We start from the raw sequence: 13970 nt of genomic DNA, 5'->3' as shown, positions 1-13970 counted from the left end.
TGCAAGTGAAAGGCTGTAAGTTTTGAAGGATATCATCTGCAAATGCATTTTTTGACAATGTTTTGGGGCACCGTGATATTCTTTAAAGGGGCCATGGCATGAAACTCTGACTTTTTCCATATTTAAGTGCCATGATTGAGTCCCCAGTGCTTCTATCAACCTAGAAAATGTGAAAAAGATCAACCCAGTAACTTAGTTTTGGTAAACCATTCTCTACAAGCACATGAAAAAATAGGTTGTTGAAATTTGGCTCTCCTTATGATGTCATAAGGAGCTCTTATTATAATAATACCACCACCCCTTAATCTGCACTATCCAACCACAGCACTGCCATTTAGTGCAGAGAAAAGCACAATTGAGTTTTAATTGCAACAAACCACCATCATTGTGATCAGTGTTTGAATTTCATCAGCTCCTTTGCATTATAAGGACACACACAAAATGGCACATTTTTGCACACACCTACAAAGTGGCAATTTTAACATGCTATAATAAATTATTTGTACGTTATTTTGAGCTAAAACTTCACATACGTGCTCTTGTGCCATGGCCCCTTTAAGATTTTCATACTTGCAGCCAAAAACATCATTGATTTATTGGTGACTTGAAGCTTGAATTAAAGTCACAATGTGTGATATATTTTTGAAATAAAATGTCTTAAAACTACTTGCACAGTGTGATATATTTAATGCACTTGTACCCTGAAGATGGTCTTTTGACCGAAAGCTTGGTTATTAAAACCTGCTGCCAAGGATTTAAGTGTGCAGACGTCTTTATTTTCATTGACTACTTTATTGTCTAGCACCTTATTGATCGTGAGTGCGGTGTAACTCTTCTTACGATTAACTATGATAAAATGTCCTGACAGTTAGTATTATCATTTAAAATGTAATTATCATTACAATCGTGTTTGATTACCGTGATTTTGAAAACTCGCTGTAAATCCTGTTCAGCCCGAATTAGTTTGACGCAGGCGCGCACATGCAACATAGTTTTTTTGCACAAGGCATTTAAGGGATAATGTATTGTATTCATTCACGTTAACTTATTAGACAGATTTATTTATTTTTTTACCACAGAAATACATTTCTCAAAAATAAAACTTGTTCAGTGTGTGTATCCATCGCTCTTTTCACTAGGAGCACAGTGGGCCCCCACTAAAAAATTTAAGGGGAGCATCCAAAAAATTTAGGGGCACACACTGTAAATCAACATGCTATCCAAATATTCACATTTCTACTAATTTCCACTGTATAACTAATAAATACTCTAATGATAGATGCAGAAAGTATGATGTGCTGTTTCAAATTAAGTGTCACATCACAAAAAAATGTCAAATTTACTGGTCGCACATGCGCGACTGGATGTAAAATTCAGTGGCACACTTTCAAATTTTGGTGGCAAAATGCCACCATTTGGTGCCAGTCTAGAGTCCTGCTATCAGTTCTTTTTGAAAATTTCCATCTCATTTTAACAAAACCATGATAATATTGATAACCGTGATAACTTTGGTCACTATAATCATGATATGAATTTTTCATACCATCCCATCCCTATTCTATACACCTCTAGATGGTAAGAATGACATTTCCCATCGTTTCGCTCTACCTCATACCACCATCAAGCTTTGTTTTCATTATTGTTTTTATAAATGCGACCTCTAGTGGTGAAAACTTGCATATTGTGCCTTTTAAGTTACATTGAAACGATATGTGCTTGCTCTAAGTGTTTACTGATCAGTTTTCAACTTCCAAAGCATACTCAAATGTGCCAAATAATAAGGCATTATACACCCTGCTCTCTGGTCTCTCATTTTCATTTGCTGCACATTATGTGCCATCTACTCTGACTATGGTCTGTGTTATTCCAAAAATGTACACAAATGCACACGCCCGTCTGCCTCTGTAAGGGCAGTAACTCATGTGTTCAGCATTTGCTTTGGGAATTGGCTCCCTCAGGGTGGCGGTTAAATGGATGTATTTTACGTGCAAGAACGGGTGCGTTGGGTCTGGCAGTGATAGGTATTGAGTGTTTTACATCAGTATAAAAAATGACAGTAGGGCAGCACTTCATCAAAAAAGTCAATGTATTTCATTACAGCCGCTGATGAACTGTATGAGCATCGCTGTTGGTTACAGAGAGATCCAGGTGAATGGACTCCCAACACGTATGAGTATTAAAGACAGAGACTATTGAAAAGCACAGGACAATCTGTCCTCAGCAGTTTGGGCGGCCTCTACCTTCATATTTTTAATCGAGCGGGATGCTGCAGTCAGCTTCATCCAGATGGGTCTTGATCAGTTTATTAAATAAAAAACTATGTGCGCCGCTTGCCCCGACAGCATTCATCACCTGCAAAAGCCAAGGGTGCATTAGAGCTCTTTCTGCCAGACTCCTGCAGACAGGAGGAGAGAAACACCAGGGGTTGTATTCACATGGGTCAAGAGCTACTGCTCTTTATAATTAGAGACTTGTTATGTAAATTAGTGAATGTCACATAGACCAGTTTTTTTACATGCAAGCAGCCCACCTAGCAAGTTTCTGGCCACCACCCAAAACACCCACCCATATGAGTTTTACGTGGGCTAACAATGTTTGAATGTTTTGCTACAGGCGTGTTGAGTTAACAGGAAAGCCTCTTTCTTTCCCTGTTTTTCTGCTCTCTGTGCTTTTGACGGTTATACTGCTTCACAGCTGTCAAGGGACATGTGGCAGCTAGGAGATGTGTTTAATGCTTGACGGGCCTGTGCTTCTGTAAACATGCACACGCCTATTTCTCACGGTGGTGCACTATTACATCAGCATAGGCCCACGGGCAAAAAATTTTATTCTTGTCATGGGTATTTCTGTGTTGCTCTGCGAGCTGTAACTTGTGCGACTTGTGTAACTTGTGTGTTAGAAATACCTTCCGAATTTACCTCTTTTAGATGCAATTTCAACTAAAAGGATGTTTGGGCATTATAAACAAGAGAGGGATATTCTCATTGTAGAGAGCATTTCATTAGATAGTAATCTGAGTAGTGCAAGATGAGTCATCGGTTTTTTATGTTTTTTTAAGATAAGACAAGACATTCAAATGTCACACACTCTTTGTTTTAATAATTTTGTAAATATAATGTTATATATGTTATTAAAATGCATATTTATATTTACTATTAGTGTAATATTGAACTGTACCTGTCAAAATGATTTGCAGCCTCTGGGTTACTGTCTGTTATTAGTTATGTGCGGTTGTTATCTGCAAACAAACCTGCAAATGTTGCGAGTAGCCAATCCGGTTCAAGCATTCCAACGTGCCGTTTAATCATGATTTATAATTTGAGATCAAGTCAGATTTCATTGTAAATGTCAGATTAAAGCCATTTGTCTTTGTGTAATTACGACATGTTTGTAAACGGAAAGAAGAGGATTTAACTACTTGTTCTTATAATAGTTTTATGGAATAATAAATATGTCATCTAGATGATCTGTAGGGCTGGGTATTGATTCAGATGTTCCAGATCGATTCAATTTCGATTCACAAGCTGTCAAATCGATTTGATTTCGATTCTCGATTCAACTCAATGAATATAGATTTAATACAAATACTATATTAATAAAAAAAACAGTGAACATAAGTTTACAAGTGGGTAATTAATAAAAAGAAACTAAAAGCTACAACACTATCGTTGTCGTCCTGCTTGCGAAATCTAAAATGCTCCCATCCCTTACTTATTATGTGAATGTGGGATCAACGTCAATGAAGCACCTAAAACCGCCATTTTAAGCACTTAATAAAAGAATGACAGGCTCCTTGGTAACATCGTGCAAGGAAAAAAAGAGGGTGACATCTAGTGAAGAAGACTAATAATTTAATTAACGTTAATGTTACGTTCAATGTTTTCCGAAAAAAAAAGGAAAAAATCGATTCTGCTCTTTGAGAATCGATTCTGAATCGACCACGTAAAAAAAAAGATTAATCGAAAAAACGATTTTTTTGCCCATGCAGCCCTAATGATCTGTAAAGTTTAGAATGAAGATCATCATGGAAATGTCATGTAAACATCTCAGTTTAGGTGGTTACTCCGATTGCGTGGCAATCACCAAAAATCACAAACTGTGGAGAGCCACCAGTCAGAAAAGGAGGCGCAACTGTTGCAAGGAAAATAACTCCGCAAATAACTTTGTTTCAAACAGAGTTGGAAATAAGGAGGCAAATAAACAGATTAAAAGACTACACAACATTGCTTTTTTTGCATTTCCCACAGGAGAGCTGAGATTTTTAGCTGAGAGATTTTTGTCTGAGAGCGCTGACCTGTCCCGGAAAAAGTAAGACCTCGCGCACACCGGGCAGTGCTCGTGATATTTTCTTTTACAGAATAAAAGCTTAGGTTGATCCAAAATGTCATTGAACGCCACATGCTTTTTCTGGGTGACGCAGGTTTTTGGGTGCTCGCATAGTGCATGAGCTCAAGTGAAAATGGCAATTGACTGTGAACATCGGGTCAAAACACAACGTTGAAGATATTTGTAAATAAGAGAAGTATAATTTTTTTGGTTACTTTTTCAAGTCTTAGTAATGAATCGGAAATTCTTTTTTTTTTTTGCATTTTATTTAACCAACCACTTCGGGGGGATATGTTTAATACATGGACTTGCAAGCAGCTAAGATGTCTCGTGACAGTTTGTGAGAGTTCAAAAGTACAGTTTGTGCATGTGAATATTGTAGATGATTTTTTAAGGATTAGACTTAAACTGAGTAAGGGTTTTTAGCATGTGTGTGGTGGGGGGAGATGAGGATTATTAACTTTGAGCTTAAGTACTTCTATTCTGAGATTGGTTTCACCTTCTGAAGTCCTGCCAGCTTAACACTCCCTTCGTACTGGAATTTTAGCACCATCTCACCACAGGGCATCTTTATGTGTGTGTTTAAGCGGTTTTCTGCAGTGGAGATGCGGCGCTCTGGTTGGCTCAATTGACTGTGTCGTGCAGTTTTTTGCTCTGGTCTCTTTCAGCCCGGCCCTGCAGGGTTCTTGTTTGTAAAGGGGGATACAGTGTGCTTTGTGTTGGCCGTAGCTCAGTTGAGGACGGACAGAATGTTCACACCTCTATGATCTTGAGTTCACACCTATCCTCTACACAGAAAACACAGGAACTCCTATCTAACACTGGTCATTGATGACCTTGTGTTTCTAAAAGTATCAAGGTGTGAAAACATGTTAAAGATAGACTATTACTGTATTTAATGTTGTCCTGTGCTATCAGGAAGGATTAACGTCATGACAGATGTTAAGTGCAAATATATTATAATGTAATTAGAGATGCATCGATATTATATTTTTCCACGGATAGCCAATTATTTGGACTGATATTGGCCTATACCTAGGGCTGTCACAGTGATTAAATAATAAAAAAAAGTTTGACCTCATCGCGATGATTTCAGATCACCGCAATGATTGCACATCTCTTTAAAAAACACAAGAGGGAGCTGCAGCACCTGTATAAACGAGACCGTATCAGATGGCGCTCCTTAACTAACAGCGTAACGTGATACATTGCAAATCCATTCAATGCAGTGAAAAAAACACATTTAAAGAAATGCTACAAAACTTTGATTAGCAGTATGAACTGCCAGGTAAAACATACATTTTCAAAACACCAATTACAAATTTAGGGAAGTGAATGATTCTATTTTTAAAGATCTGTAAGGATTTGATTTTTTTCAGCCACTACAGACATGTGGTCCAGTAATAATTTGACCTTTGTAGGATTGGTTACTATTTTAGACCTGTTTTGGTATAGTCTGATTGCATTTTTATTTTCAGTTATTTTTCAGACACTTTATTGTGTTCATTTCTTATGAAAATGTTTCAGTTTTTGAAAGATATTTTCATTAAATAATTACTTTTAAATATTAATACACATAACACACAGGTAAACCTTGCAAAAGATTTAATTAAATAATCACAACGTATATAAATAATTTCATGAATTAACAAAAAAATAGTAATTAAATAATAGAAAATTAATAATAATGACAAATAAATATCAAAGCAATAAAACAGACAATTAATTGTCATAATCGTCAAAGTCCTAAAACAGGCAATTTATTATCGCCACAATATATTAGGCAATTAATCGTCAGCCAAATTTAATATCCGTGACAGCCCTACTTATACCGATACCTTGGTGGTTATATTAACTTTCATTAACTAAATTCTAAAGATAAAATTTTATGAATGTTATTCACTCATATAATGACCAATAATATGGAACATTAAACTACAGATGTTTCTTTACATTTTCTATACACAGAGCTCAAATTCATTGCATTTTCCTGTTCTCTTTTGATTGACTGATATATCGGCCATGACTATTGGCTAAATAAAAAAATTGCTTTTATCGCCGGAAACCAATAATTGGCCAATATATCAGTGCATATTCAAATGCAACAACCTAAACATCTGTACAAATAATTTTTGTGATTTTTATTTATTTATTACTTAATTGCACTATTTGGCATACATTTAAAAATATTTGTTTTCCTGAGCAAAATTAAGTTTTTAATGAGAGACAACCTAGCGTGACGTAACCAATGTGTGACGCTATACATTTCTTTATTTTTTATATGTGTATTTATTTATGTTTTATTGTAACAGTTATGACCAAATTTGTGCGGTCAGATTGCAACAACAATTTCCTGTTTCATTAACAATACATTCTCTGTGTGGTCTTTTTCTAAAGGTTATTGTTGATACCCCAACCAGCCCTGTAACCAGTGGCCTACCTCTGTTTTTTGTCATCACAGTGACGGCCATTAAACAGGTTAGTTACTTTAAAATGTATGATCTTTCCATCTCTCTCTTTGATTATCGCACTCCCTCTTGTTCAGCCCAGGGCCATCGTCTTTCTGCCCATCGCGACAGCACTTGTGTTTTATAGCTGTGTGTCAGTGTTTAAATAATGTCGACCCTGGACGTGAGTCCGGCTGAACCAAGGGTCAATCTCTCACACACAAAACAAATGATCCAGGGGCTTATCACAACACAGTGGTCCTCACACAGCTTTAGATGTATTGTTTCAGGATCAACGTTTCCACAATCTTTTTGTTAAAGCACAATAGAAGGTCAACTTCCTTCCTAATATCAGTGTGGCCCCACACTGAGAGGGGTTTAGCCTTTAACTGGGCTTTGAAATAGACGCCCGCGGGGCATGTACAACTTCAAGTGACTTCCTCAGCTGTGTCCTTTGCTCATACTTTTGCACATTCACTCAAAAGGTGTTTTAGACAGTCCTCACTTGACTTTCTGCTGGATTCATACAGCGTTTTAACACACCAGCACAATGTTCCCACATTATCTCTCACCTCTCTCTCTCTTTCTAGGGTTATGAGGATTGGCTGCGGCATAAGGCAGACTATGAAGTGAATAAGTACAAGGTGATTGTATTAGAGGACGGCCAGTGGGTGAGGAAAGACAGTGAGAGGATCAAGGTACCATTCCAATGCTGCACCCCGTTCAGATTTCCCAAATAACAGTCAGGGATCAGGGTGTGGCAGGCTGCCATACTTCATTTCTGTGTGCGAATGAAGTATGCCCACTAGGGGCATCCACAGCAGGGAGTATTTCATTGCCATTTGTGAAATGGAACAAAGGCACTTTAAAACAATTGTAGTCACAGCAATTTGTACATTTTTGCTGGTACAGCTGGGCAATAGTTTGTTATTTCCTGCCACCGTTTTATTACCATATTTCTCCAGATTTTCTGGCAGCTGATATTGTTTCAGCTGTTACACTTAGCAATCACATAACCAAACACTGTCAGTCCCACATGTCCCACTGCTCATCAAAACATACATAAAAGATGCAGAAGCTTGAACATCATTAGCTGATAGTTATATTTAAAACAATGTGCATACAAGACACTTTTGCTAGTTGTGTGTACCTGATAGAAAAGTGTACACTTTGGATAAAGTAGTGAACGTTTTAAAATTTTAGTATTATTGTCCCATTCTCATGATCTGTAAAGTGCTCCCCAGTTGACTTTCTTTCAGGACCCATATTTTACATTAGATTACATTTTGCTGACCCCAACACATAAAACATACATTTTGATACTAAGGTTTAAAAATAAACTGGAGAAAAGAAGAACCGCATATATGCAGTACAGAAATATGCAAAGTATAAGAAGACATAAGTTGAATGAGAATAAAAGAATTTTGACATCAGGGTGTACAAATCAGTCTCAGACAGCAGATGACTCCGGGCCAGACTTCGGCGCGGATTTGGTACGGATCCGGCTCAGAGTCATCTGCTGTCTGGATTGGGACCAAAGAAATGTGGCATACTTTTGCTCAGTGCTCAATGTTTTATTGTTTTATTTATGTGATCCTTTAAAAAGAGACTTGCAAGGTTCGCAAGAGCTGATGGTCACATATATATTAAAGGGGGCTTATAATGAAAATCTGACTTTTTTCATGTTTAAGTGCTATAATTGGGTCCCCAGTTCTTCCATCAAACTAGAAAATGTGATAAAGAACAACCCAGTAACTTAGTTTTGGTAAACCATTCTCTGCAAGGATGTGAAAAAATTGGGCATTGAAATTTGGCTTCCCTTGTGATGTCAGAAGTTTAAAAAATTTGATGTAGCTTTTTTTAAAGTTTAAAAGTGGTAATTGTTTAAAAATAGTTAATTGGCATCTTTATTTCAAACAACCTGACCAATTGCAACACGAATATCATTAAAAAAATGTTTGGATGACTTGTAATCGCAGGTAACCGTGGCCCCCTCAGGCACACGCTCATTTTGGATCAACCCTTATCAAACAAATCATCACTAATCTGCACCATCCAACCATGGCACTGTCATGTAGTGCATAGAGAGAGAAATAATTGACAGCACAATTGAGTTTTAATTTCAACAAACCACCATTATGGGCATGAGTGTTTGCATTTCAGCAGCTCATTTGCATTTAAAAGGACGCATCCAAAAACGGCACATTTTTGCTCACACCTACAAAGATTTATTTTACATCTTAAAAAGTCTTGTGAAATGTCCCCTTTAACTCATTCCCTGGCAGTCTTTTTTAAAAAGTTGCCCACCAGCATTTTTTGTGATTTTCACAAAATGCCTTCCAGGAAAATTTTCTTCTATAAATATATAAACATACAAATATATCAAATGAAAGAACAGACTCTCTGCTTTCAAACAAACAAAATAAGAAATCAAGTTTTATCCTATCTTCATTTGTTTTCTTTTTGTAACCTCTTAAATATGGGTAGGTTTCTTCTAAAATACGAAATTTTGAGCAAAAAGCTGAAATAATTGCATTTTTGTAAAGGCGTTTTGTTAGAGATCAGATTCAGAACGATAAATTAAAATTAATTAAATTTGGTGTGTGCTTTAGTTTCTTATAAATCGCCTTCTAGTGTATAATAGCGGAATTACAAATTACTGTAAAAACTCATCAGGAAAGCGTCATTAGCAGGTAAATGTTTTCTCTTAATTGACGTGATAACTCGTCATTGGCGGGGAAAGAGTTAAGCATCTCTAGAATATCTGAAAAAGTCAACTGTGTTTCTGCTCAGGTGGGTGATGTGTTGGAAGTGGTGGAGGACGAAACCTTTCCCTGTGACCTGATTCTGTTACAGTCCACTCGAGACGACGACACTTGTTTTGTCACCACAGCGAGCCTTGATGGAGAATCCAACCATAAAGTGAGCTTATGTGGCACTCATTCATCTTATCATCTGTCAACTGCTGTTCAGTGATGATTGCTAAGAAGAATAGTCCCATAGACTTAATATAAGCACATCCAGGCCACTTAGAAACCACTCAGAACCACACACAATTGTATTAATATGCTTTTTTACAGCGATTATTTTAATAGTTTTCTTAAAACAAGACTACATTACAGTTTGGTTTCTGACAAAATATGTATTCTAAGGTTTCTCTCATTTAGCCGAATTCTTTAAATAGGTGGCCCAGATCTCATTGTCATCTTTTTCTCATCTCTCTCCTACCACATGTTCCTCAGTGACATTTCTGTGTGTAATTGTATTTGTGTTGACCTGCATTGCTAAATCTCCTGTCTTGCCCACAGACACACTATACAGTGCCAGATATCGAGAGAGACCTGCTGGATCTCACTGCCACCATCGAGTGTGAACAGCCCCAGCCTGACCTCTACAAGTACGCAATCCATAGATAACATGTTCTACATAAAAAACACACAGTTACCACACAAACCCTTGCACTGCCACCTGTATTTCCATATGGCTCACTGTTAGAAAGGTCATTTTAATTGCCAACATTCTAGTAGGGAAAGAATGAAAAAGTGTGTTATAGTAAAGGTCTGTTCATTGGTTCCTGTGTTATCTTACCATACATTATTTAATGGAAGTATAATTATAGATTTTTCTGGCTGATAGATATGCAGTTTTTGTATTAAGTAATAAGGTATAATTTAGGGTGAACTAAATTATACCCACTTAGCACACATCATCTCTTTTGTTATGAGCAAACACAGCTTTATATTGTTTAGAGAGGCAGACTTTGTTATCTTAACTTTGGTAGTGTAAACTCTCATTTGCCCCCTACTGGCAAGCACGTTTCACTACAGCACTCACCTCAGGCTGAAAAACATTTGCATTTCTGATCAGCTAGAGCACCAGATGTCGGCTGCTAAAATTTTCTATAAAAAAACATCAAAGGGCTGTTGCCAATATGCCAGACTGTTGGGTCATAGCAATAAGCATCTTCTTTGTAACTGGTTCATTTCCTACAAGGATCATTTGCATATACCATATTGGAATAATAATTAAAAGAGAGGAATTTCAGTAACCACAAGGCCGATTGACTTTATCAATTGCAATGGTTACGTTAATAGAGCGACTATGCAGTCAAGCGATGCACCAATCGAACTCTAACCACACATTACTTGATAAGTGCTTCTCACAGGTCTGAAATATATTTGTGGTGGTAGCTTGTCGAAAAGACTAGGCTGAAATTTAAGGTAATTCCCCTGTAGATAAATTGTATTAGGGGATTTGTGGCTTGCACTGCAAAAAATTATTTTCAAGAAAACATTTTCTTAGTATTTTGTCTTGTTTTCAATAAAAATATCTAAAAATTCTTAAATTAAGACGCTTTTTCTTGATGAGCAAAACGACAAAAAAAATCTTGAACATTTCTCCTAAACACTAAATTCAAGAAAAATTAGCTTACCCCATTGGCAGATTTTTTTTTTTTTTTTTGCTTGTTTAATGCACAAAATCACTTAAATTTTATATTTTTGGTTTAAAAACTAGACTTATTTTCTTGAGTCGTTTTGCTCCTCAAGAATAAGCATCTTAATTTAAGAATTTTTAGATATTTTTACTGAAAACAAGACAAAAATACTAAGATTTTTTTTTTCTTAAATCATTTTTTCCAGTGTGAAAGGTAATGTGCAAACTGTAATATGTTAAAGGGACACTCCATTTTTTTTTAAATATGCTCATTTTCTAGCTCCCTTAGAGCTCATTCAGCTGATCTCCGGGTCTGGCGCTACCACTTTTAGCATAGCTTAGCACAATCCATAAAATCTGATTAGACCATTAGTATCGTGCCCCAAAGAAATAACCAGAGTTTCGATATTTTTCTATTTTAAACTTGACTCTTCTGTAGTTACATTGTGTACTAAGACCAACGGAAAATTAAAAGTTGCGATTTTCTACTCAGCAAAGGATATTGATTTCTAGCACTTTACTACAAATATATATATATATAGAGATGAGAAATAAAAACCCGCTTTGTTCAACTATGATCAGGCGTTAGGCCGAGCTTTCGATGTTGTCATGGAAAGGTTGGTTGTTTTTAGTCAGATGACCTGCAATCGCTTGCGGCTTCCAACACTCTGTCTGTAAATAATGCCGGAAAAAATATCGGCGAACACAGCATCCACATATCGTCCGATACACATAAAACTCACAAAAATCGGCCCGATATATCGGCCGGCCGATATATCGGTCTATCACTACTAGGAACTATACTATCATTCTGACGTAATAATCAAGGACTTTGCTGTCGTAACATGACTGCAGCAGGCACAATGATATTACGCCCCAGCTGAAAATAGTCCCCTTAGTATCTTTCAATGCCAAGGGACTATTTTCGGGCACTGCGTAATATCATTGTGCCTCCTGCAGCCATGTTACAGCAGCAAAGTGTTTGATTATTATGCCAGAATGAGAGTATAGGTCCTAGCTATATCAGCCTAGAAAATCGCAACTTAGTACACAATGTAACTACAGAAGAGTCAAGTTTCAAATAGGAAAAATATTGAAACTCTTTGGTTATTTTTTTGTTTATCTTTGGTTATTTTAGCCCGATGCTAATGGTCTAATCAGATTCAATGGATTGTGCTAAGCTATGCTTAAAGTGCTAGCGCCAGACCCGGAGATCAGCTGAATGGATTCCAAAACAGTAAAATAATAATGTTTAACTCTAGGGGAGCTGAAAATGAGCATATTTTTAAAAAAAGGGGGAGTGTCCCTTTAAGACCAATATGTATTTTGAGCTGCTGCTGATGTCTTTCTCTCAAAGCTGTTTGTTATGAGCATGCGGCTTGTCAAAACTACAGTGCTCCAAGCCTTAATGATTTCAAATGAGAGCAATCGTTTTGTCATAGATTGATATAGTGCAGATGTGATGTGGTGTCATTTGCTTGTCAAATAAGTAATGTAATGACTTCATAAATGCAATATGGCCATAAGAGTGCTTACAGTAAAACCTACCTATTCACTTGATCGTTGATCATTAATGAGTGGTTTTGTTATTTCAAACGGATATAAAACTAAAAATAAGAAATACTTAATGGTTACACAATGTCTATTGTGCAGGAAGCAAAAAATAAAAAATGGCAAAAACATAATAGAACAAACTGTATTGGACTGAACATCTGACTGAAGCTTGTTTTTCTTGTGTAGGTTTGTGGGACGTATGCACATTTACAAGCCAGAACAGGAGCCAGCAGTAAGGTGAGACTGCCTTTGGTTAATCCCATGAGCCCAATATATACCCTGCCTAGACACTCTAGTCTTTTTCCTTTGCATTACTCTGATCATTATTTCATCGACCCATGATGCCACAGCAGCATTTAAGTTAAGGCAGCCTGGCAGCTTCTCAAGCCTCGCTCCCATTTGTCACTGGTTTGAAATTTTTAATGAGCGCTTTGTCCTTCATGAGACCGAACCAGCCTACATAGAGCCATGTTGCACCTTAGAAGTAACGTGAATGTGGGTTGGGATGCCAGAATGTGTCTTGGGATAATTGTTTGTTTTTATGGTGTGATTTAGATCTTTAGGCCCAGAGAACCTTCTTCTAAAAGGTGCTACGTTGAAAAACACCAAGAAGATTTATGGTAGGTCCCGGCACCTTTTAATTGGAGGAATCATTTGGGGATTGGAAAAGGGAATACATTTACCGGACAGACTCTGCCTTTTCCTTTAAAGGTGTTGCAGTATACACAGGAATGGAGACGAAAATGGCCCTCAACTACCAAGGCAAATCTCAGAAACGTTCAGCTGTCGAAAAGTACGTAAGAGAAAGATATTATAACCCAACCGGGTAACATTGATTTTCTGATTAATTTTAATCAATTAACCGTTGCGATTTGAGAAAGCAGTTGATAAATCTGAAATTTTTCTTCGTTCCAGATCTATCAATGCTTTCCTGCTGGTGTATCTTTGTATCCTCATCAGTAAAGCCATAGTGTGCACTACACTGAAGTATGTATGGCAGAGCAAAGAAGGTCAGGATGAGCCCTGGTACAATCAGAAAACTCAGAAGGAGAAAGATACTTACGTGGTGAGCAATCCAACCAATTTGCACACATCCAACAAAATTTATATAAATTGCAAATTCATCTGTGGTCAATTTATGACTTACACAGATCCCAAATCAGGATTTAGCTGTGATTTTAACATCCTTAAAATCTCTTCTGATGTTTT

At 36.9% G+C, this 13970-nt stretch overlaps 1 protein-coding gene across 4 annotated transcripts in view; it reads left to right on the top strand.

The window, feature by feature from the left end:
* The window catches only part of atp11c (ATPase phospholipid transporting 11C (ATP11C blood group)), a 70018-nt gene that overhangs the window by 40807 nt on the left and 15241 nt on the right, over positions 1-13970 (top strand). For all 4 annotated transcript variants that reach the window (XM_073854230.1, XM_073854231.1, XM_073854227.1 and 1 more), the window contains exons 4-11: positions 6724-6804; positions 7364-7471; positions 9567-9695; positions 10082-10170; positions 12948-12998; positions 13317-13381; positions 13473-13554; positions 13677-13827. In XM_073854230.1, coding sequence (XP_073710331.1) covers positions 6724-6804; positions 7364-7471; positions 9567-9695; positions 10082-10170; positions 12948-12998; positions 13317-13381; positions 13473-13554; positions 13677-13827 — 756 coding nt within the window. The remainder of the gene's footprint in view (positions 1-6723; positions 6805-7363; positions 7472-9566; positions 9696-10081; positions 10171-12947; positions 12999-13316; positions 13382-13472; positions 13555-13676; positions 13828-13970) is intronic.

The sequence above is a fragment of the Misgurnus anguillicaudatus genome, chromosome 16 (genome assembly GCF_027580225.2).
Source record: "Misgurnus anguillicaudatus chromosome 16, ASM2758022v2, whole genome shotgun sequence".
NCBI classification, from domain to species: domain Eukaryota; kingdom Metazoa; phylum Chordata; class Actinopteri; order Cypriniformes; family Cobitidae; genus Misgurnus; species Misgurnus anguillicaudatus.
Note: the sequence above shows the minus strand (reverse complement) of the source record. Positions and strands in the feature narration are given on the sequence as shown.